The sequence below is a fragment of the Pomacea canaliculata genome, linkage group LG7 (assembly GCF_003073045.1).
Source record: "Pomacea canaliculata isolate SZHN2017 linkage group LG7, ASM307304v1, whole genome shotgun sequence".
Lineage (NCBI taxonomy): Eukaryota > Metazoa > Mollusca > Gastropoda > Architaenioglossa > Ampullariidae > Pomacea > Pomacea canaliculata.
This window is the reverse complement of record NC_037596.1, coordinates 2,171,111-2,196,458: the sequence shown is the minus strand read 5'-3', so window position 1 is coordinate 2,196,458 and position 25,348 is coordinate 2,171,111. Positions and strand designations below refer to the sequence as shown.

Below are 25,348 nucleotides of genomic sequence, written 5' to 3'. Positions count from 1 at the left end.
TTACGAACGTTTCTTTCTATAAGAAGGTTAAAGAACTGCGTCCAGATCTTTTCGTTTTTGCCAATATACCGTTCATAAACATGATGACGATAATATCATATAGGCTTGGAGTTCCTTTTGCTTTTCTTGGAACAGCTTACGCACCGAGCTACCAGCGAATCCCTTTACAACCTTGCAACATGCCACTCATAATTTTTAGTTTCAATAATCATATGACTTTTTTCCAGCGTGTTTTAACCACTTTAATTCATGTATATGCCTCTGTTGTGGACGGATTTTCCTATAAAGACGCAGTCAGTCGCTATGCACCAGAAATGCCTTTCCTTACTATAGACATGCTTGTAGCAAGAGCTGAGATCTGGTTGGTTGAGACGGACCACATCCTAGACTACCCGAGACCATCGATGCCCAATGTCAAACTAATTGGAGGAACAGTTACAGGTCCTGGTAAACCATTGCCACCGCAGTTTAAATCTTTTATGGATGATGCCAAAGAAGGAGTTGTTATCGTAACGTTTGGTAGTTATGTCCTCAGTCTACCAGAACCAATTACACAAAAAATCATCAGTGTGTTGCAGGATTTACCTTTTAAATCCATTTTCCGTTCCAACATTTCGTCACCGAACTCAAAGAAGATTGTGACGTCGTCATGGATACCTCAGAATGACCTGCTGGCTCACCCCAACACTCGAGTATTTGTCAGCCATTGTGGTAAGAACGGTCAGTACGAGGCTCTGTTCCACGCCGTGCCAGTAGTTTGTACGCCGATCTTTATTGACCAGTTCTACAACGCTGAGCGCATGCGCGTAAAGGGCATGACAGAGACTGTCGACCTCAACACCGTCAGTACACACGAGCTGCACTCCACCATTCTCAAAGTGGCCACCAACACGAGCTACAAGCAGGCCATCACCAAAGCCTCGGAACTGTTTAAAATCGAATTCGGAGTTCCTGTGGAGAAAGCGGCTTACTGGCTTGATCACGTGATGAAATATGGCGGCAGTCACCTTCGTTCGTCAGGACATGAAGTTCCTTTCTTACAATTTTCGTGCTTAGACGTTTATGCTTTTCTGTTAGCGTGTGTGTTGTTGATACTGATGATATCAGTTTGTTTGGTCTACGTTGCATTCAACTGCTGTCGCTCGAAATCAAAGGCAAAAATAGAATAAAAGTTAGTGAACCCTTTTTGAAATAAGCGAAGCTCCCCAAAAGATTTTGATGCTGGTTAAATTGACAGAGTTGAGAAGAAAAAAAATCTTGCTGTTTCGAGAAATGGCTAAGAGAGTTTTCTCCAGTTTTGCAATTAACCTTAACTAAGCAAATTGCAAAAAAAAAAAAAAAAAAAAAAATTACGCTGCTAATCCTTCATAAAATAAGTTTTATTGTATTATTGTAACTGAAATTTTCTATTACTCTTTATACTTTGATGTTTGTTGTTAGTTTTATCAATCTTTAACCAGCTATAAACACATTTTATGTAGCAGAACCTTTTTGTGAAATTAGGACAAAACGTTCAGATTGGTGTTTGTACTCTTAATTTTGTTTTTACTTTTTCAAACCAATACAGCTTGAAACATCTTATTACAAAAACTAAAGTATGCTATGATTATTAAATGCATACTTGTTATGATAAAGTAGCAATATGTCATTGGCTTTTACTCCAACTTAAAGGCAAAGAAAGATGAAAATTTAGTTAAAAACGACTTTTGACCTACTTTACGACTTCTTTGTCCTCTGCATTGTCTTTAAGTTGATTTTACAACAAGAAAACAAAACGTATATTTGTTTAAATTTTCACCACATAAATGCATTTAAAGTGCTCTTTAAAACGGAGTATTTCTGCTTTTTAACCTTTTTGCTATTTTTACATGGATTCGCATTGTATTCCTCCATATTTACAATTTAGTTTTTACTTAACGATAGCAGAATAATTTTAACCCCAGTAATCCTTGAAGGTGCAAGTGTTGTTTTAGTATCGTGACTAAAATGTTTTTTGTTGTTGCTCTTTTTAACAGGTTTTATTTGTGGGCCCATTTCTTCTTTCTTTTATACTTGTAATTAGCTTTATTATCTTTAAAGAGCTAGAACAATATTGTGAAGTACCCAATTATTTTAGACGTTTTTAAAAAAATGCGCAGATGTGTGTTTATATTCCAATCTTTTACAAAAGAAAATGTGCTAATATTAGTGCATGGCTGTTTATGCTCTAGTCTATAAATGATTTATATAAAGACCTGTAAGCAAAAAATTTTAGAAAGCGTTATATCAGTCCTCATGTCGATGATGATGATGATGGATGCTGGATGATTGATGATTGATGATGATGATGATGATGATGATGATTATTATTTTAAGGGAAATATTTAAAGTAAATAGCAAACATTTAGCATATGGTAGTTCCAGATGGCATTTGTATATTATCCTGTGACAAGAATCTAATGCATAAACAATATTAGTAATGTTGGTTTTTCTACAGCAACTTTGTTCTTTATCGGTTGCTTTAGAAAATAAGCAGCAAAAACTAATAGCTTAAAAATATTAACAATAAATAATACAAGTTAAATTATTGTTTGATGTGGTTATGCCTGGGATCAAGAGCTGATAAGCATTATCAATATAATGTGTTTGTTATACGTTCACCTCTCGAGTTGTCGATTTCATGATTTGTTAGAAACGTAGCAATTAATTTTGTTTTGGCTGGGAACACAAGAAAGGTACACAAGAAAAACCTAAAACAACGATCACTTATTCTGTAGAAAAAAAATAAAAACACTCAGGACGTGCGTGACGCATACTGACGTCTAGTTATCTCCCCTGTATGGGGACAACGACAGGGTGTGAGCAGACTACACCACATTAATTCTTTGAAATCCTATGGTGACATATGTCGTAGAATAAGAGGCTAATGAAAACGTTACTCAGACAATCAGACAATCAAAAATATTAGCTAAAGCATGATTTAATGTGCTTACCTCCACAAGTCCACAAAGAACTTTTTTTGCTATCTCTGAAATAAATATAGAGTAGTATAAATAAATAATTAAATGTGTGAAGATTGTTACCTGAAGCAAAGGAAATCAAAGTTAATTGTAGTAAAGGCAAACAAAATTTAGTGTTAATGTGTGTCGAGAATGTAGAGACATGATTACTGGAGTTAACCTACCCGTCCCTTAGAAAGGGGTTTGCGACACTGATGTCATGGATGCACTTTTGTTATAGAGGCCTTGGCCTGTGGGAGCGCTGGGAACATATGTTAATTAATCATATCCTGAAGCCAATATTTTTTTATTTCTGTGCATGGTGATGTTTGGGGAGTCTATCTCATGAACGAAAAAGGCTTTCTCTTACGAATTTTAAAAGTAACATTTAGATGAAACCAAAGTCAGTCATTAAAAGCTGTCAGAACACACCACCAGTCACACAAACTGACAAGTGTTCTTTCATTCAACACACAACAAACATCTGCCTGTATAGTATATTGAAAGCTGACAAAGTAGTTTTTGTACTCGCTTTTCTTCTCTTTTTTTTTAAACACTTTTCATATTTATTCTTTTCATTTATGTTTGAGAGTTTCTTTTTTCTCTTGGGGTCAAATACATGTCAGGCAACATTACAAAACTTCATGAGGAGAATCGATGGGTGTAGGTAGAAAGTCATCTCAGGAATCACGCAGCTAGCACAGTTGATGACATGTCAGATGGCCTGGCAGGTTTTACTTGAGTGTATCTTTCATCACTCGAGAAAAATCAAGCTGACCCAGGATCGAGTGTGGGTTATATAATAATCGTCAGGCGATGTGAATGTGTTCACTGTCGCTCTTTGGAAACATTTGAAAAGCAGCTTGAACTAGAGGAGACATGGAAAGGTTGTGAGGACAGCAAGATCCAAAAAAGACTTCTAGGTAAGACTCTTACAGCCAGGCTTGGTAATATTTATTTAACGTATGTCAGTGACCGCGGCTGACTGATCAGCGCAAAGTGCCGCACAGCCAATTTTTTTCATCTTTCATAAATTTTATGATGACTTGTCTTGAACATAGAAAAATGTGATAAAATAACTGTACCTGTATTTGGCGTGTTGCGATGTGGCAATGAGAAAATAGTTCAAGTCTCCTTAATTTTAGTAGAATGAAAACAACATTTAGTAAAAGAAAAGAAAATATATTTAATTGATTAAAACAAGAATTTTAAGGCAATAAGACAATACCAATTCATCAGAAGGTGATGTCACATAGGGTGATATGAAGCTAACATCCCGAACAGTGATCGTGGCTGAGCCCACCTACTGAATGACTAAGCAGGATTTTTTTTTATAATAGTCTTGTAAAGACTACCTCCTCCCGCATTGTAGTGTGGCACAAAGGTGGGCGGTCGGAAAGACATTAAAGAGTGGCGAATAATTTATTTTGACTTAAGGTGTTCCAGTGGCCTTGCCATAAGGTCAGAATGTAGGTTGAGAATAGAGTTTTGCACGATACAGCCAAGTGGGAAAAAATCGTCTGTCAACAGTCCAGCAAGACAAGTTCGTGGTAAAAGGGCGATACGCAAATCAACATCTTAGGTCTCCCACAATCAAGAAAAGGTGAAGAAAGATTTGTCGGAATACTTCATTTCAAGTTTTAGGGAAGCAAAGTTGAGTATCCAGGCACCTTGAGAAACGAAAGTGACATCAGGTTTAAAATATGAGCAGGACGACATAAACCACGTATCCATGACAACATGCACTGATCATCGGTGACATCGTTGAAACGTAGAGATCCAAGATCTAGTTTGCAGAAATTTCAACGATAAAAACACAGATCCACAAATCAGAAAATGGAAAACCGCAATGATCGGCAGTACTGAAAAAGTTGCAATTGTCTATTGGCACAAGTAATCCAGATGATGGACAGATTTAAAATATGCCAAGATGGCGCGGACGTTGTAGTTGAAATAAAATGCTCTAGAAAATTGATAGAAGTTGCGAAGAAACAGTAACCAATCCAGAAAAATAAGAAATAGAGTCACTGAGCATTGGTACACAAAATCTGACGCAGATAAACGAGTAAAGACGAAATGTGCCGAAGAGCTGTCACCATCTAGCCAGTTACATGAAGGGACATCCCTCTCCCCCATCCCTTAAGGGGGAAAGGGCAGAGAAAGAGAGAAGCAAGGGGAGCTGGACCTAATTGTCTATTCATTACACTGGGAGGAACAGAGAGCTAGGTGAATGTGAATGTGTGTAACTATTATCACACATTAGTCTTTAATTTATTGTTTGTCATACGATTGGTTGGTGTCACTGACTTCATTTCTTTCTACGTAAGTAGACTGATGAAGTTGTACCAGAAAGTTTTTTGTCTTTATTTGTTTTAAAATGTAATTCAGATTGAAATGTCATGAATAATCTTGCCCATGTTGATCAGACTTAACTGCTCAACATGGAAAAGGACGAGCTTCAAGATTTGCAGACCAATCACTCTGACGATAAAAGGACAGAGGATCACCATGGTAACGAGGAGTACGCAGTGTGTGGAGCAGGTTCCTGTAGGCCTTCTTTCATGCAGGTGTGGTGACCATGGTTAATATGTTATTTTAAAACATTATTTTTACTCACGCTCTACACTACACAAATATTTTTCACGCTGACCCTCTTGAGGATTGCTTAAAACTTAAATTTCTTTTTTACTTGTTCATTTACTTAGATGGTTAATACCCGACAACTCAATTAGACAATACCAGAAAACACGACAGGCAAGGTTGAAATAAATACAGTCCCAGTAGGGTGGTTCATCTTATCGCTTTTCGACTTTATCACTCACTGACAGACATCATTTAATCAGTTAAGACTGGTAAAATAAACACATTAGTATTGCTAAAACTATGATTAAAACATTATTACAGCCGACGAGTAAGAGTATTAGGGGTCTGGTAGAATAAACTATGGACTGGGTACATGGGAGTGGGTGTGTAAAATGGGTTACAGCCTGTAGAGTGTAGATACTGATGTAAATGTAAAAAGTACAATGGCGAGGAAAAAAACTGTTGTTCACGTGAAATACAAATACTATTTATGTTAAATACAAATAATGTGTACATAATCAACGAATATGAAAAATCCAAATACTGTAACTGTAAAATACCATGCATTTCTATGGTTAATAGGAATCTCGCTTATACTGGATATAAATTTTTATATGTTGAATACGAATGTTATCTATAAGAAATCCACATTTACAATATAAGAATATTTCATATACATGTACAGAGAGAGAGAGAGAATATTATAAGGAAATAAAATAATGTATGCATCAAAAGAATACGTTTATGAAAAGGATTCACAGATGAAGAAATCAATCGAATTCTTTGCTAGCGATGCGCGAGGATCGGGTGTTTCACCTTGTTGGTCAGCCTGATAACCTTGACCACGTCCACCCTGAACACGTACCTCAACTCGCAGGTCACCACGCTCGAGCGACAGTTCGGCCTCAGCAGCTCCATCAGCGGCATGATCTTGAGCTGCAACGAGCTTGGTTACCTGTTGACCATTCTGCCCTTCTCTCACCTGGCGCGGCGGCTGCACGTTCCCCGGGCTCTCGCCGTCTCCACGATGATGTTCGGCCTCGCCGGCCTCGTGTGTACCATCCCCTTCCTCGCCTCCAGAAACAGTCTCTTAGCTGTCACGTGGTCTCTGAAGGATCTCAACGCCTCCCAGAGCGATGTCTCCAGCAGCTACATCGTGCCTCTGTGTGCAGACGACAGTTTCGACCGCTCCCTTGATGACAACCTTTCCCTCAACATGTCGTACGGGAGAGATTCTTGTATAGCGGAACATTCGAGAAAGAAGGCGGCTGTTTCCGAAGACTGGAAGGGCCTGGCTGTTGCGTTCCTAACCATTGGGATGATTCTTCAAGGCTGTGCCAAGTCTCCTCGCCATGTCTTCGCAGGCGTGTACATTGATGACAATGTGCTTAAAACTGAGAGCTCACTCCATATCGGTAAGTACAGACCGACGACCTGGTCAAAGAAGTGCACTTAAATTATAAGGTAACAAACTATATTTTCTTAGATGGTGTCCAGATGCTTAAGATCTGGTTTATATCACTGAGTACACGACAGATATATAGAACGATGGTATCTTTATAAATTCTAGTGAGTACTTATCACTTAGGAATTTTGCTCAGGTACAAAAACATCGAAGAAGTACTAAAAACAGAGCAAGGTAATTGCAAGAGGAGGAATTGGTGCTAATCAGCACATTCTGAAGTTTTTAACAAGCCCTCTCGCTCTCTCTCTCTCCCTGGACACACACACACACAAACCATCATTTCATCGGTTAAGAAGCGACTGCAATTTCTGGAAGCATTCTATAACGTTTGCCTAAATTCAGTAAACAATACTCTCTTCCAATAATACGAAAATATGTGGCTAAGATATGTGTATGTGTTGGTTAAAAGTAGTTCTGTTATTCAACATCATTGCCTATGTTCATGGCTCCGGAAGAGACTAGCCTCGTGCTAGTAGTCTGCTTTACAAGCATCTTCAAGATGAAGAAGAAGAGGAAGAAGAAGAAGAAGATGATGATGATGATGATGATGATTGATGATTGATGATTGATGATTGATTGATGGATGGATGATTGATGATGATTGATGATGATTGATGGTTGATGATGATGATGATTGATGATTGATGATGATTGATGATTGATGATGATGATTGATGATTGATGATTGATTGATTGATTGATTGATTGATTGATGGATGATTGATGATTGATGATGATTGATGTTGATGATTGATGATTGATGATTGATGATGATTGATGATTGATGATGATGATTGATTGATGATTGATGATGATTGATGTCGATGATGATTGATGATGATGATTGATGATGATTGATGATTGATGATGATGATGATGCAGGAATCGTTGGAAGTATCACTCTTTTCGGACCTGTTCTTGCCTATGTCCTGGGAGGAGTTTTCACAAGACTATACATCACACTGGAAGGTAATATTTTTTTCATTGTTATTATTTAAGGCGTTTTTCTTTAACCTTTGATTTTGTTTGTTTGACACGGATATTTCAAAATAAAAAAAATGACACTATCGAACACGCACACATATTAATGAATGCACACATATGCACACACTGATGCAAGGTACATAGGTTAAACATTACATAAAGGACAACTGAACATAGACAGACTTATCACTGGAGAAAAAGGAAGTTTCCTGAAGGTTCCTATAAGACTGTCGTGTAGTGCTCATAAATACTGGCAAGCTTAAAGAATGATTTGATATGTATGTGCTTCTTTGTGTGTGTGTGTGTGTGTGTGTGTGTGTGTGTGTGTGTGTGTGTGTGTGTGTGTGTGTGTGTGTGTGTGTGTGTGTGTGTGTGTGTGTGTGTGTGTGTGTGTGTGTGTCTACGTGTGTCTTTGTGTCCAGACACTGGCTTGTCCCCCCTTGACCCTCGCTGGATAGGAGCCTGGTGGCTTGGGTTTCTCGTCTTCGGCATCACAAGCATCGTCACCGCTGTTCCCCTGGTTTTCTTTCCACGACGACTTCGACCACAGCCCCACCTGGCGGCTCTGAAGGAAGAGCGGAAGCGTGCAGCCAAGGGCAGACAATGCACATATGGCATCATAGGTAAAAATATGATATCCCCTTTGTTCGCTTTGAAAAAAAAAACCAGCCTGGTATTATTAGGGGAGGCAGATCTTTAAATGTAGTCTTTAGTAGTCAAGCACAAGGTGGGAAAGGTTTTCTTTTTGCGGTCTAGACATTCTAAGCTATGTAGCAGGCAGGTAAAGTTCCAGAAACTTCCGCCTGAGGACTACACAACTCTCATAGTTATAATGGATTGGACAAAAAATGAGCACATAATGGCGTTTTACTGAATTTTATTGTGTAAAAGAATGATTTTGAATTCACGCACAAGAAAACTTTAGAACCAGCCCTTTCTTTGAAAGTAGCCGCCTCCTATGCTCTCTAACGATTCCATCAGACATGTCAGAAGTTTTTATTTATTATCATCAACAGGGACACAGTGTGGTATGGTGTCCTGTGCTATTTCTTTCTATGTAAAGAAATCAAGCTTAACTAATTCAGTAAAGAACATTTAAATTCTAATAATGTATATCTAAGTAGAAAAAAAGAAAAGTTTCAGTTTTTCTTTGTTTGGTTTTGTTTTTTTTATTTTTGCATGGTTAGTTTTTACATTTGTTGAAAATGATAGCAATTTATGTGTCTATTCATGCCTGTAACGAAAAGGCTCGACTCTTGTTAAGAGACAACTGCTTCGATTGCAGAATTCCTACGAAGTGTGATGCGCGTGCTGATGACCCCTGTCTACACCCTTGTGGTGCTTGGATTGTGTTGCCTGGTCTTGGGACAAACCGGGTTGTATGCATTTCTACCCAAGTACCTTGAGACCCAGTTCTTCCTGCCCACGTGGAAGGCCAACGTTACGATCGGTAACACTTGATTTCTTCTTGTGTCTGCTGCATACATCATCGTCGTTTTTGTTTTTGTCGTCATCGTTCTGTTTTTATTTAATTTTTATTTAATTTGCAAGCAAGATGTCCATATTCGCTATCACTTCTAACCTAAAGGGCTCTGTAACGTATCTCCTCTCGAATTGACACGTGACTTTATTTGTTCGCCAGGCCTTGTCAACCTAATGGCGATGTCACTCGGCACGCTGATTGGCGGTTACGTCACGTCACGCTTCAAGTTTCCGCCAATGACGTGCTTGAAGGTGATGGTGATCCTCAATGCAGTTTGCACTTGCCTGTCTGTAAGCGGCTTTGTCCTTGGTTGTGACCAGCCGCACATTGACACTGGCGTGACGTCACACAGGTAAACAACGTGCAACGAAAAGCTCCTTTCAGCATGTTGTTTGTATTGTTTATCACTATTTTACTGTAAGGGTAAAGCACTGCAGCTTATGCTTCAGAAAACATCTTTCCACGTTTTTTTCTCTGTTTGTTTTTAGTGTCATGTGACGATGCTTGTCGTGCCAAACAAAAAATCAAAATCAAACTATCACATAAATATTATACAAGACTTTGTCAACTTTGTATTACCGTAGCCAAGTGGAGTAAATAATGATATTAAATGTTATTTCTTGGTTTCACGTGAACTAATGTCTACAGTGCATGGTAGGTGTTAACATGTGAGTGTTACTAGTATTTCTGACCCCTCGTCAGGACACCACAGTGTGAGAAAGATGTCAAAGAACAGAAAGAACGCTAAGCGTTTCTTTGTACAAATACAGTGTTTGTGACAGAATCTTTGGGGTATTTTTTCAGTGTGATGAACACAACACAGCGATGTCAGTCGAGCTGTCAGTGCGATGACTCGCCATACTTCCCTACGTGCGGCGCAGACGGCGTGACGTACTTCTCGCCATGTCACGCGGGATGCTCCGAGAACAGAGGGACTGTAAGTGTTACGATTCCACAGACTGTTCCACAAGTACTGTGCAGTAGACAGTATTATTTGCTTTATTTTTAATATTTTTACATTGGCATGAACAGAATTATTAACGTGACTGTGTTCGGTTATCGACGTCTTCGACATTTCTCCAATGTTTATTAGTTTTGTGCTGTTTTCCCACATGAGATATATTTCATAGAAAGCATCGACAATTATCTTATTTTCTTTCGGAATCTAGAAGTAAAACATTGTTTGTCCATGTTTTCAGTTCTACGGGAACTGCTCATGCATAGAAATGCCCAAGAAGACATCACAACTTGTCCCAGAGGCTGTTCCTGGACTGTGCGCCCAGAGGTGCACCACGTTCTATCCCTACGTGGCCATCAGCTTCTTCTTAGAACTGCTCGGAACGATGAGTATTCTGCCATGTTTCATCGTCGTAATCAGGTAAACAACGCTTGAAACGTTTACATTTCAGTTGTAGTTTTTATTTTATTTTATATTTATACATTAACATAAAAAAACAACTCTAAATCTTATCAGATAGTCGTATTTGTAATTTTCTTGTTTAAGTTGTAAGTTTTTACTAACAGCTTTAACCTTTGTAGCTGTACCTTAGTTTTCGTGTTTGTTAAAACAACAAGATACTTTTAATTGTTATTGTCTATTTTTTACTACTCTTCAATGAAATGACTTTATGTAAAGACTTTTTTTAATTAATTCCCTTATCGGGACCAGTTTAACGAATGATTTTCTAGGAGTATTGCAGAAGTTGACAAGCCAGTTGCCATTGGACTTTACAGCTTTTTATACACTATCCTGGGTGAGTTCCGATCATGCTTTAAATTATTATAGCTGGGCACACAATATGTTATTAGTCACGTGCACACAGTATGTGACAAAGAATTTCTGCAGCAACGTTCCTAAGAATAAATTTCGGCTTGATTTATTGGTTTAATTTGAGCATAAAGTATTTCTTTTGTATTTTTACTGTTACAGCAACCATTGGAGGAGCAGCTTTGCTCATAAGAACCCTCCTCTGACAGGATATTTAAACATTCCATGTTTATTTGCCCTTGTTTAGGCTGGTTTCCTGCCCCTGTCCTGTACGGCCAAGTTGTGGACACCACGTGTCTGCTGTGGAGCTCCGGGTGCGCGGGTAGAGGCTCGTGCTCCCTGTACGACCTGCGCGCCTTCAGACATCGAATGTTTGGCACGTTCTTCACCACGCGCGTCGCATATCTCGTCTTCCTCGTCATCGCCTTAGCCGTTGCGTCACGGATGAAGAAACCTTTCTTTGCTCACTGCGAGGCCGAACCTGAAGTGTCCACGGTGCCGAAGGATGAGAAAGTGGTGCTAACAAAGAACATGACCACTGTTGAAGTCGTTAATAAGAAAGAAATTCTTTGCGATTCCTTGACAAGCACAACACTAGTGTAAACAAAAACAAAAACCTTGTGACATTAGTAGGTCAAATGTCGTAGAACATGTAGGTGTAGGTGTACCAACAATCCGTCTTTTTGTATAGAAAAGGAGAAAAATAATTATACGACACAGACAAACACACACACACGCACGCACGCACGCACACACACGCAAATGATCACGTGCATATCATCTCTCATCGTTACCTAAAAACCTGATGATGTCAGTGTTTTTAATGTATTGGATTTGAGATCGCATTTAAATTAAATTCCGCTTTTAATATGGTGCTTTGTAAATTAAGCATTTATTTTTTCCTTTGTTTGTGTTTCCTTCTTATACTGTGAGCCGAATTTTGGATTTAAACAAACGAAAAAATCTTTGGTTACGACGGAATGAGCTTCAAAGATGTCAATTAAAATTTATCTGTATCCACCAAATACAACATCGGCGCCTGATGGCTTAGATTAAAAAACAAAACAAAACAAAATTTCCTTTAAAATAAAAAGAAGAAATTCTTTTACAGTGAGAACTCTCAGGTAATGATTCTCTATGAAGTGCCAGAAACACGGTGGAAACCTTTCATATGTGCGAAGACCATGGACACATACATACATCCAATTTTAGCTGGGAAAAAAGCAAAGTTTAAAAACTGTTATTTTTAAAGTGTAGATGAAAGAGTAGCAGGTATATGTACATATCATTGACCAGAAGAACACTGTTATTTGTCGCTAGAAAATAAAAATATGCAGACCATCCCTGTGTTTTCTAAATAGATGCACACAAGACAACTAAGGAGTTGGCCTGATGTTAAGACCAAGCCTGTATACTGTGAACTTTATTTATTTCTTTCAGGCAGTTTTATGGAAAGAGCAAAATTATGATTAAAAATATAAAATTGTAACTTGAACAGAGAGTTTCTTTATTTAGTTGAAAAGTAAATTTTTGCATTTGAATAAATAGATTGTTTTTCTATTTACGTGAGTAGCAAGTTTCTTTACTTACATGAATAGTCAGCTTCTGCATTACATTCGAGTCGCAAGGCTTGAACGAGGTCACACTGCCTTCGTTTGCATGGAAATTCACCCATTTTAAGACATCGTAAAGAAATAACTGTAAATGATAGAACAAAAATTTCAACTAATAAAAAGAGATCAATCTGTGTAAAACAAAAATGTTTACATTTGAATCCTGCATGAACAGTCACTCATTAGGTAATCCAAAGCAAATGAGGTAGGTGTAATTGAATTTTTACCACCACTCGTAAGCTTTGTATCGTCAGGTCGCTTTGCTCTGTTGCATCCACAGCTGTCAGTCTGCGGGGCGACGAGAAACAATATTTATTACAAATATAATCCGACTTAGAAATTATTAAAAAATCAATGAAAGGAGGAAACTGTTTCATTATTGTAACAGTTCACGAGAATGAAATGCTTTTTGACACCATGATGAACACACCATAAACAAAACCAAGTAAGTTTAGTAGCATTAATATAGTGTGTCCAATGTGAGTTGTGGTAGGAGATTTACGAACTGTCTTTCCGTAAAGAAAAAGATAAAAAGAGTCTTAAATTTCTGGACACACACACACACATACGTAAGGTGTATTCTTCATGGGAAAATGTAATACTAATGGATTACACACTGCTCACCTATGCACACACGTGCTATTTTATGGTATTTCGCTCAACCTGTCATGGGTAGAGTACCCGATGAAGTCAGCTTTGATGGCGGTTTTGCAAGTTAGAAACAATAAAGCGATGTCTATTGTGTAGGAAAAGCACACAGAAAACGCCCCATTGGTCTTCACAATGAGTACTTCACACTCCTCATGGCATTCAGTAGTGTGGAACAGAGTCAAATCGAACTCTGAAACTTAATAAATATTTTTCTCAGCGATCTGTGATATATGCTAATAAATTTTAAATAGTCAAGTGTGCTTCTATAAACTGTCTAATTGGTGACCGTGTTAAATAATAAAGAAATATGTTTATCGTGGCAACAGATGTTTGTTTAGTTTTGTTCTCATAGCAGACGACATATTTTTTTTCTTTGCCAGTTGATTAACATTCATTCCCACTCTGATGCAGTCGTCGTGCGCGTGTGTGTGTGAGTATACTTGCGTGCACACACACTGACAGCTGTTACCAGGTTACGTGTTAAAGGATCGACAACATCATTTCAGTAAGATTCCAAACGTTGGTCACGTATTCACAAATCAGATCCAACTCAGGTATTTGAAATTTCTTTGTCGTGTTCTCATGTTCTTGCTGTTATTTTATTCTTACCGTTGACACAATAAACGCCTAGTTTCTATGCAAAATTGTCATCAACGCGTTTTGCATTATTGGCTAAAATACGAGAGCGAAAGAAAGTAGAAGACGGAATAAAACTGTCCAGCTTTAAAAAAGTTCTTCAAAAGTCCTGATATACATCAAAAGTCCTGATATACAAAAACAATATTTTGTGAATGCAAGTGGAATATAAAAATATTACTTTAAGAGCTTTTAGATATGAACACTTGAGTGAACGAGCTTAATCTTCGTTGTGTTAAATTCTCATAAATTTTAATCGTGAAATAAAGTTATAAACAGTTTGTCACATTTATTAATATGGAAAGATTGCGAAATTTCTCTTAGCTGATTCTCTCTTTGTTGTTTTCGTTAAGATAAGATAGATAGATGGATGTATGTGCGCCGTAAGTGAACGCGAACGTTTCATTTAAACAAAGTAAAAACCCAGAACATTAGTGACTGTTCATGTGCATCATAGCTTTGTGCGTTCTGATGGATATATATATATATTTTGTGTGTTGTCTTTGGCCTTTAATGGGTATCCTTGTAAATTCCACGTTACAAAATATATGATCGCTTACAATCACGGCTTTTAAAACAAACCAACGTAATCTAATAAAGAAGTGAAGAGTGTTAATACCATGCTAACGACATCCAGGTAATTGTAAACAAGCACTCTCAATGCAATCGGATAAAGTTCAATGATTTTCTTTCTGATGACATTGTGTCGGAATCAGTGCGGTAGACTGTCTCCTTCAATGCTGGATTAAACCCCTTTACCGTTGTTTTCAGGTTATTGAGCAGTTACTTAGCAACCGTATTCCATCAACATGAACGACCTCATCCCCTACGTCAGGTCCCGCCGTGCTGTCGTCAAAAGGGACATCAAGAGCTTTGAGGAGAGGGCGCTGTGGTCGGCAGGCGAGTTCTTTGAGAAGATCGATGTTTATTCCGTTCTGATGGAGTGGAGCTTTCACCGGGGGGACAGCGGACCTCCCATCATCCGATTCATGTCAAGGAGAGGGATGCTGCCTTATTCTGACGCCACAAAGACTGAAGCTCTTGATCCAGTTTCTTACAAAACCTGGCCGGATGATGTCGTTTTCATCACATGACTAAGGAATTGATTAGGGTCTGAACTTTACCTAACCTTTTGGTGGCAAAGTCATCACAGCCAGCACCAGCTGTCAAGGATTAGAGGATTTGTGACGTCACCTTCATTAATCTCTAATGCCTCATAAGAGAGCACCAGATGCAGTGGATCGTCTAGTGGATAGTAGATAAGGTACAAAGAAAGAAGAGAGTTCAAGGAATTGTTTGTGTGTCTGGTTTGACACGGACGTTGCTTGAACGTAAGTGTGATCTTTGCTATTCTGTTTACGTTGGAACACGGGTCTGGGACGTTGGTGTTACGAGTTGCAGTTGACCACTGACGAAGCTATAGACTTAGAAAATCTATGACTTTGACATATAAAGTCCTATAAGCTCATAATCAAACAAATTGTTACCATTTGCTTCATTTGAAGTATGTTACTCAGGTCTTGTCACTTTTAGTAGCAGCAGGCTGTCAGGGACGCGTTCATACACCGTCACACATCACTCGAACTCACTGACGGCCATATGTATGCACGTACCCACGAGTGTTCTTTTCGCACAGATATCACAGAGATTTGTCGTGGGCGAATAAGATTTATATAATTCATAATTTAGCATTAAACACATGTAATATTGAAAATCATATACGGTGTAACATCGGTATAAATGTCTTTTTGCGGCGACGTTCAATTAAGTTGGTCGTCCGTTTTTCTTTCGAAAAGTTCTCAAATTTCTACTTACAGTTTGGCTTCTGTTATTCACACTTATTCATACTTCCACACTGTCCGAAGCGATCGCCCAAGAATAAACTTTCTGGTAAAATCCTTCCTGAATTTCACATACACTATACTGCATCCCAATGTTAATGATCGTAGTCACTCTCCTTTTCTGACTACACATTAAACAACGATATACCTTTTCCTTTACGACATGTCCCTTCTTAAAATCCACAGTCGTATGATTCTTATGTTCTCCGTCTTAACACAGTCGTACATTGATTAGTTTGACAGATCTTCTCTTCTTGAAAACTCTCACAATTTTCAGTTCTTATAAGGGGTAGATGCTTTCTTGGCCGACATCTAGGTGGCAACCACGAATAGTTATTCTGGAACAACACACAAGTTCACAGAACGGATAATCCATTCACTCTGTCCGCTTTTCGCCCCTTCTCCCACCGTCTCTGTATCCACACGTACAGTCAGACGCTCCTCATATTTTCGGCCGTCCTCTCTCCCACAAATCTTCTCCGTCGTCTGCTCTCTTCCAAATAATTTTCACTCCCAGCACAATCTAAAATTACGTCATAAAATGACGTCAGGTTCTGACGCGAAACCACGACGCAGCAAAAACACTCATATACTGGTAAGGGCCATAATCCCTGACTAACAACAGACAGGGGCAACAACCCCCTGTTCCTAACACAGGCTTGTTGTTCTTGGTACAAACAAACATTTTGCGAAGAAGCACCGGAAACTGCATTGTTTGTAGACAAATTTCACATGTTGTTTGTTTAATTCTTTTAACAGTGGCCTAACACACTTATCTATATGGATGGTACGTTGCTTTCAAAGCAGCTGGAACTAGAGGAGACAAAGAAAGAAAATCATAAATGTTGTGAGGACAGCAAGATCCAAAAACACTTAGGTAAACACTCTTACAGCCAGGCTTGGTAATATTTTTGAACGTGTGTCCGTGACCGCGGCTGAATGAACGGTGCAAACTACACCAAAGCAGGATTAATAAAAATTATCTGCTGAAATAAAGCACGCTCATGATGAAAATAGTCACAAGATAAAAATACTAATGCAATCTTCAATTACCATATGCTGAATGTTTCTTTTATTTTAAATATTTATTTATGATAATATGAAAAAATAACTTTCAATCGATACTGATTTTCGAATTAGACATCATTAATAAGTAATACTAATAATATATCTTAGATATTAGCTAGGAATACCTTATATATATATATTTAAGGAAACGTCATAAAGAAACGACGATTATTCATTATATTTCTAGGACTAAAAGAAAACTGAAAGTACCTTGTATTTCAAATTAATTATGTTAATTGTGATACTGTTGCTGTCATATCTTCCTTTGAGATATAAAACAAAGAAGGGTTTACAAAAATGTAGTAAAATATCTTAAAATAAGTTTCGTTGTCTAAAATGTATTTAAATTAACTAGACTGTAGTAAAAGCCATTTCAATATAGATGAAATCACAGAACTTTACAAAGATGTACCTAAATCATAAATTTCGCTGTTCTCCGTTTAGCCTAATGATTTATTTCGGGTTCCTTCTCTCATTCACACAGAAGTATACATATATACACACACACGCGCGCAGTCACATACACGTTTATGCATCAATACTTCTCACAGATAAACAAACGGAGAGACATACAGAGTCGACTTGCATTAATATTCATAGGTAGACACACGAACAGAGACGAAAAAAGGATTGCCTGAAGAAATAACACACACACATATCTATATAAAAATACGGTAAAACAAATGGACACAGACATACATTAGTAAAAGAAAAAAAAGCAAACACACGAGTACAGACAAACAAACAGCAGCAGGCATGCAAGATAAAGACAAAGTGTGTAGACATAAGAACAGGGACATACAGACTTGTACAGAGAAAGAATTGGCCTTAGTAACAACCACTGGAGACGCTTAAAAATAAATAATTATCACTTGACACTGCTGCTGGTGAGGATCGTGACCTCTTGGGCTCAAATACAGGTCAGGCAACGTGCACTTCTCCCTGTCAAAACTTCCTACAGTCGTCACTGGGCGGCCACATGTTCGTTCACTCATTGAAGTCTACAGCTCCGTCGATAGATTGACAGTAGGTGATGTCTTTTCATAATATGTTTCTTTTAAAACAATAAGAATTCAGATCATAATGTTTTGAAAAAAAGTATAATATCACACGAATATGGTCTCATGAAAAAAAATCCCTAATTAGACAAGTAGGTCAATAGAGTGAGTCAGCAGGAGGCTTGCTTTGTGTAGATGCGCTCGACTCTTGGTTTGTGTGCGTGTTTGTATGTGTGTTTGTGTGTGTGTGGTTTTTTTTTTCTGTTGTGTTCTGCTGTGTTCGAGGCTGGGCAGGGTGCATGTGTCCTGAAGTGACGGCCTATGTTTTAAGAGGTATTCTACAGATTTGTTGTATGACGATAAATGTGTTTAAAGTGTGTAACACTTAAATGTCTTTGTATTAATGTTTCTAAACATACATCAATGTTATGTGTCGGTTTTCGCAAACACGCTTCACAGTGATGTGTCTGGACATTCACATTTTATTTAAGCAGCTAGCTCGTAATCAGTAAAAGCCATATTAACTAGCGAGATTTAGCGCGAGATTGTTTAAAAATGATTTAAAAATACTTTTCTTGAACAAAATACATTCATAAAACATATTATGAATGAATAAACGTTCACACTGACGAGAAACCTATTGAGTGGTTGTGAGGTGTGTACGGTTATTACCAGTGCTTATAAGTTTGTAGATTTGGGAGAGGATGATGTCACAGAGTGTGAGATGAAGCTAACATTCTCACAGGGATGGTGGCTGAGCCCACTTGTTTAACGACTTATCAGGATACTTGGTTTTTAGACAGGAAAACAAGAAATAGGAAAATATTTAAATTAACCGTTGCGGCCAGCCCCTCACTTCCGAAGCACGACGTGTGGGGAAGTAAAGGACAAGAAAGGTTCTGTGTTTGCAGTTTTGGAAATCTCGACGTTGTGTATCTTTGATTTTTGATGTATTCTTGAAAGTAGACATGTATGAGTCATTTTGTTCTCGTTTGTAACTGTGAATAGGCGCAGCTTGCGGGGCCAGGAGACTGGCCGTGAGTGGTTCGATCTGGCTAATGCCAGGGACTGATGGGCCTGGTAGATGCCATGAAGACCTTTCGTGTTGCTTTGCTTTGTGAATCGTTCAGTTTATTGGTATCGTCAGCTGTGTTTTACTTGTGTGATGTATTTACTATTTAAGATAAGTTGTGAGTATGAATGATATATATATATATGGAACATTAGTTGCCAGAGACAGTTAATACAGGGAAAACGGTGTTGTGCCAAATTTTACACTTATTTTTAAGTTATTCATGAAGAAAAGGAACTTTCTGTCAGAACTCATTTTAGAATTGGATATCAACAATAACAATAATACATTATACCTTAGATAGTAGTAAGGGATAATTGATGTTTTCTAGGAAAAAATATATTTATTAATTAAAATCCTTAAATATATACAGGTCTACAAAAGAAGTAGAGTTGTTTGTGTAGAGAAGAGCGAGAAAAGAATGAGGCGCTTATGGGAGTTCAAGTGACTGTGACAGTGAGCTAAAAACTGTCTTAATAGGTCCTTAAAAATTGTGTTTAGGTTGTTGTAAACATAGCTGGAGGTGCTTATTAGTGCCTTTTATGGAAAGTGTGTTTACCGGAAATTTCGGAATATAAGCCGTCTTCACAGCTTGAAACCCTGCGCCTTATACAGCGATGCGGCGTGTTTCCAGATTTTTGAGATTGCGATTATTTTTTCAATGAGCTCCATGTTAGTGTTGACTGTTCACTTTGTCACAGTGTGTCACAGTGTGCCACAGACACTCACGTGAACATAACACACGAAAACTAATCCAATGTGTGTTACCGAGCACACTTGACATTCTAGTTCTAATTGCATATAATTAATTGATCGATAATGTAATCCAGCTTATGCCCTGATTCATCTATTTATCTATGTTTCTGTAAATATACAGCTTCAAGTACAAATCTACACATTAGTACCCATACAGGTTTATGGTCAGATGGATGTGACTTAAAGAGAAGAGCTGGCAGACATCAGGTATCTATACAAGTCAGCTACCTCTTCTAGAACCTTTGAAATTTTCTTTAAAACAACGATATTAACGCAAAGTGCTGACGCAGCGACATATTTCGCTCATCACTAGCAGGCTGCCACCTGTCGGTCACAGCCGCGTTATGTTTTGTAGTCAGTTTGTACACTTTCTGTAATGTTACAGAGGACCTTAAAGCTCACCCAGAACATGAAGATGAGACAACTCCTGCTTTGGACAGCTGTGTCCTGCCTCGTGTTGCTGCCCCTGTGTGTGGGGGGTAAGAGAGTTGTCTTCATGCCCTCGCCCTTCACCAGCCACACCATCTACCACACGAACGTAGCGCGGACCCTCACTCGGCAAGGTCACGAGGTGTGGTTGACCATGCCCGACTACATCGTCAACAGACGGGTGTTGGACACGACTAACTTGACTGTCATCGAGTATCAGACATTGATAAACTTTGAGGAGATTATGACGGCCGCTTTCGCCGGCAACTACTTTAAGGGATTGTCTGATGATTGGAGTGTGCTTATGTCTATTGGCTTACAATTTTGTGATACTCTTCTTATGAACGTTTCTTTCTTCCAGAACGTTAAAGAACTGCGTCCAGATCTTTTCGTTTTCGACATCTCTAGTTTCATGAACATGATGACGATAATATCATATAGACTTGGGGTGCCTTTTGCATTTCTTGGAACACTTTACGACCCATACTACCAGCGAATCCCTTTACAGCCTTGCAACATACCATCGGTAATTTTTAGTTACAACCATCATATGAGTTTTTTCCAGCGAGTTTTAACAACTGTAATTCATGTTTTTGCCTCTGTGGTGGACATATTTTCCTACAAAGACGCAGTCAGTCGCTATGCACCAGAAATGCCTTTCCTTACTATAGACATGCTTGTAGCAAGAGCTGAGATCTGGTTGGTTGAGACGGACCACATCCTAGACTACCCGAGACCATCGATGCCCAATGTCAAACTAATTGGAGGAACAGTTACAGGTCCTGGTAAACCATTGCCACCGCAGTTTAAATCTTTTATGGATGATTCAAAAGAAGGAGTTGTTATCGTATCGTTTGGTAGTTATGTCCTCAGTCCACCAGAACCAATTACACAAAAAATCATCAGTGTGTTGCAGGATTTACCTTTTAAATCCGTTTTCCGTTCCAAAATTTCGTCACCGAACTCAAAGAAGATCCTGACGACGTCATGGATACCTCAGAATGACCTGCTGGCTCATCCCAACACTCGCGTGTTTGTCAGCCATTGCGGTAAGAACGGTCAGTACGAGGCTCTGTTCCACGCCGTGCCAGTGGTGGCTACGCCGATCTTTGTTGACCAGTTCTACAACGCTGAGCGCATGCGCGTAAAGGGCATGGCAGAGACTGTCGACCTCAACACCGTCAGTACACACAAGCTGCACTCCACCATTCTCAAAGTGGCCACCAACACGAGCTACAAGCAGACCATCACCAAAGCCTCGGAACTGTTTAAAATGGAATTCGGTGTTCCTGTGGAGAAAGCGGCCTACTGGCTTGATCACGTGATGAAATATGGCGGCCGTCACCTTCGTTCGTCAGGTCATGAAGTTCCTTTCTTACAATTTTCGTGCTGGGATGTTTATGCTTTTCTGTTATCGTTTGTGCTACTGATATTGCTGATATCAGTATGTTTGGTCTACGTTACATTCAACTGCTGTCGCTCGAAATTAAAGGCAAAAATTGAATAAAAGTTAGTGAACATGATTTGAAATAAGCAAAGTTACCCAAAAGAATTAGATGTTGGCTAATTTCACAGAACTGAGAAGAAAAAATCTGGCTTTTTTGAGACACGGTTAAAAGAGTTTTCAACTTTTTTGCAATTAACCTTAACTAAGAGCATTAAACAATTATTTTGAAGATTTTTTCACCCTAATAATCACTAATAACTGTTTAAGAAATATGGTTTGTTTTATTTTCGTGTCTGAAGTATTATTTATATTTACTCTTTATTTTTTATTTTTGTTGTTAGTATTCTTAATCTGTAAAAAGCTACAAAAATATGCAATTGTTGTTGTAAAAGTTATACAAAGCGTTCAGAGTTTTGTTTGTAGTCTTAATTGTTTTTTCGTTTTTTAAATCAATGAAAACTAAAACATGTTATTTGATTTTTTCATGGTCTATTATTTTTACAGATATACATAAGTAATTCTTCATTTATTTCAGTTTTGAAACGGTGAAAGTTGGTTTTGTTTTCGTCTTTTTATTACAATGGCCAAAAAGCAAATTGCAAACTAACAAATTGTAAAAAAATTTATCTGAGCGAAAATCTACTCAAATATAACAGCATGTAGTGTTTGAACTAGAATCTAATGGATATATAATATTAATAATCTTGATTTTTGCACAGCACCTTTGTTCTTTGTTACTCTAATAAATAACACCACCAGCTTTGTTTCTTCTTCCATCACCTTTCTTAATTAGGATCCCGTCTGACCACAACTTTCATAGGCCGAATACTCCAATATAAAAAAAAAATCTCCAAAATCTCCATGTCTTCTACGAGGCATTAGGCTTCAAGGCTAATCTGCTGGTTTACAACTTCATGCCCCACATCCTTGCTATCTGCGTCTCTTGACAGTTACAGCAACAATAAAGTACTAATTCATATCTATATAAAGAAAAATTACACTTATACCAACAGTCTGAGATACATAAACATATGACTACCGCACTTGTCTTGGAAGACGCAGACTCCACTCTTCACACGTAGTGTCTCTGCACTTACCATGTCTCCCTGGGAAATGAATCGCTGGTCGACAATTGTATTGCCCTACTTTGTTTTCTTCCAGCTATCTAAAACAATTCAAAACTGTCACTCAGTCTGGAATGTTGCTGTGCTCCCGTCTGTGATCATGTTATACACAGATATTGACAGAAGGACTTACAGCTCATGGAGTCAAGAGGACGATGCGATTCATTAGAAATTTGTTCAAGCCAGACATTTTTACGATTCATGGTTTTTCCAAGATTACGGAGAATTACATTACTTATCTTTGATATTAGAAGAACTATCATATGTATATATTCCAAAATGTCATCCCCCGACACACACAGAGGTACACAAAATGGACGTTGCAACACACAAACACATTAATTTCTTACAGAAAAACAAATGGCAGCAAAAGCAGATATTTGACAAAGGAACTGAAATATAGACCAGCACATACTCTGACAATCACACCCTAGTAACAGACATAAGCGTACACTTAACCATACACGTATGTACGCACGTACGAGCGCGCGGACACACAGAAACACATTTGAATGAATACGGAGGAACAAACGGATGCAGACAAATATCAGCAAGAAAAACAAACAAAAGAACTTATCAGTACAGATAAACAAACGGTATCAGATATGCAGTTATTTATTTAGAGATACTCAGTCAGGGCTTCTGCTAAGGCAAAATTCTTTGGGGTTCTTCAGATTTTTAAGGGGTCCATGTTCTTCACCCAAATTTGAATGGGACCCTATTGACGAAAATTGATGGGTCCTCCGAACTTTTAATGCGTACTGTACGCATTTTTTTGAGTAAGCAGAAGCCCTGCTGTCATACTGAATAGACATACGAACAGGGACTTACAAATATACAGACAAGTGACCGTAGTAACAAGCACTCACGACTCTTCTACTACAAACGTATAGTTGTTCAAATTTACACCACGTAAATGTATTTTAAATGCTCTTTAAAACGGAGTATCACAGATTGTTGTCTTTATTATTTGAAGTTAGTAATATAAATTTTAAAAATATCGGTCGAAATTTCATTCGCGGGCATTCGCTGCGGTTTGCTGAGGATCACGGGAACTCGCCATATTGTAAGGAATTGATTAGGGTCTGAACTTTACCTAACCTTTTGGTGGCAAAGTCTTCACAGCCAGCACCAGCTGTCAAGCATTAGAGGATTTGTGACGTCACCTTCATTAATCTCTAATGCCTCATAAGCCTGCACCAGATGCAGTGGATCGTCTAGTGGACATAAGGTACAAAGAAAGAAGAGAATTCAAGGAATTGTTTGTGTGTGTCTGGTTGGACACGGACGTTGCTTGAACGTAAGTGTGATCTTTGCTATTCTCTTTACGTTGGAACACGGGTCTGGGACGTTGGTGTTGCGAGTTGCAGTTGATCACTTACGAAGCTATAGACTGAGAAAATCTATGACTTTGACATATAAAGTCCTATAAGCTCATAATCAAACAAATTGTTACCATTTGCTTCCTTTGAAGTGAAGTATGTTACTCAGGTCTTGTCACTTTTAGTAGCAGCAGGCTGTCAGGGACGCGTTCACTTCACAATTTCATACAGCGTCACACATCACTCGAACTCACTGACAGCCATATGTATGCACGTCCCCACGCGTGTTCTTTTCACACAGATATCAAAAAGATTTGTCGTGGGCGAATAAGATTTATATAATTCATAATTTAGCATTAAACACATGCAATATTGAAAATCATATACGGTGTAACATCGGTATAAATGTCTTTTTGCGGCGTCGTTCAATTAAGTTGGTCGTCCGTTTTTCTTTCGAAAAGTTCTCAATTTGCTACTTACAGTTTGGATTCTGTTATTCACACTTATTCATACTTCCACACTGTCCGAAGCGATCGCCCAAGAATAAACTTTCTGGTAAAATCTTCCTGAATTTCACATACACTATACTGCATCCCAATGTTAATGATCGTAGTCACTCTCCTTTTCTGACTTCACATTAAACAACGATAAGATTTTTTTCCTTTACGACATGTCCTTTCTTAAAATCCACAGTTGCAGGATTCTTATGTTCTCTGTCTTAACAGAGTCGTACATTGATTAGTTTGACAGTTCTTCTCTTCTTGAAAACTCTCACAATTTTCAGTTCTTATAAGGAGTAGATGCTTTCTTGGCCGACATCTAGGTCGCGACCACGAATAGTTGGAACAACACACAAGTTCACAGAACGGATAATCCATTCACTCTGTCCGCTTTTCGCCCCTTCTTCCACCGTCTCTGTATCCACACGTACCGTCAGACGCTCCTCATATTGCCGCCCGTCCTCTCTCCCAAAAATCTTCTCCGTCGTCTGCTGTCTTCCAAATAATTTTCACTCCCAGCACAATCTAAAATTACGTCATAAAATGACGTCGGGTTCTGACGCGAAACCACGACGCAGCAAAAAACACTCATATACTGATAAGGGCAATAATCCCTGACTAACAACAGAC

General features: G+C 38.4%; 3 protein-coding genes across 3 annotated transcripts; all 3 read left to right on the top strand.

The window, feature by feature from the left end:
• The first annotated feature begins 7,908 nt into the window (after nt 1-7,908).
• Nucleotides 7,909-10,822, top strand: LOC112568419 (solute carrier organic anion transporter family member 2A1-like). Its single transcript, XM_025245720.1, has 7 exons — nt 7,909-7,995; nt 8,433-8,633; nt 9,296-9,460; nt 9,653-9,845; nt 10,298-10,430; nt 10,693-10,780; nt 10,812-10,822. Exons 3-7 carry the CDS (start codon nt 9,313-9,315, stop codon nt 10,820-10,822), a joined length of 573 nt encoding a protein of 190 aa, XP_025101505.1. The 5' UTR covers nt 7,909-7,995; nt 8,433-8,633; nt 9,296-9,312.
• On the top strand, nt 10,780-12,756 carry LOC112567661 (solute carrier organic anion transporter family member 2B1-like). The gene is made up of 3 exons (XM_025244377.1): nt 10,780-10,871; nt 11,183-11,247; nt 11,509-12,756. Exons 1-3 carry the CDS (start codon nt 10,837-10,839, stop codon nt 11,862-11,864), a joined length of 456 nt encoding a protein of 151 aa, XP_025100162.1. The 5' UTR covers nt 10,780-10,836; the 3' UTR covers nt 11,865-12,756.
• Nucleotides 12,757-17,974: 5,218 nt separating this feature from the next.
• Nucleotides 17,975-22,532, top strand: LOC112567638 (2-hydroxyacylsphingosine 1-beta-galactosyltransferase-like). Its single transcript, XM_025244340.1, has 2 exons — nt 17,975-18,096; nt 20,282-22,532. Exon 2 carries the CDS (start codon nt 20,306-20,308, stop codon nt 21,830-21,832), a length of 1,527 nt encoding a protein of 508 aa, XP_025100125.1. The 5' UTR covers nt 17,975-18,096; nt 20,282-20,305; the 3' UTR covers nt 21,833-22,532.
• Nucleotides 22,533-25,348: the final 2,816 nt, after the last annotated feature.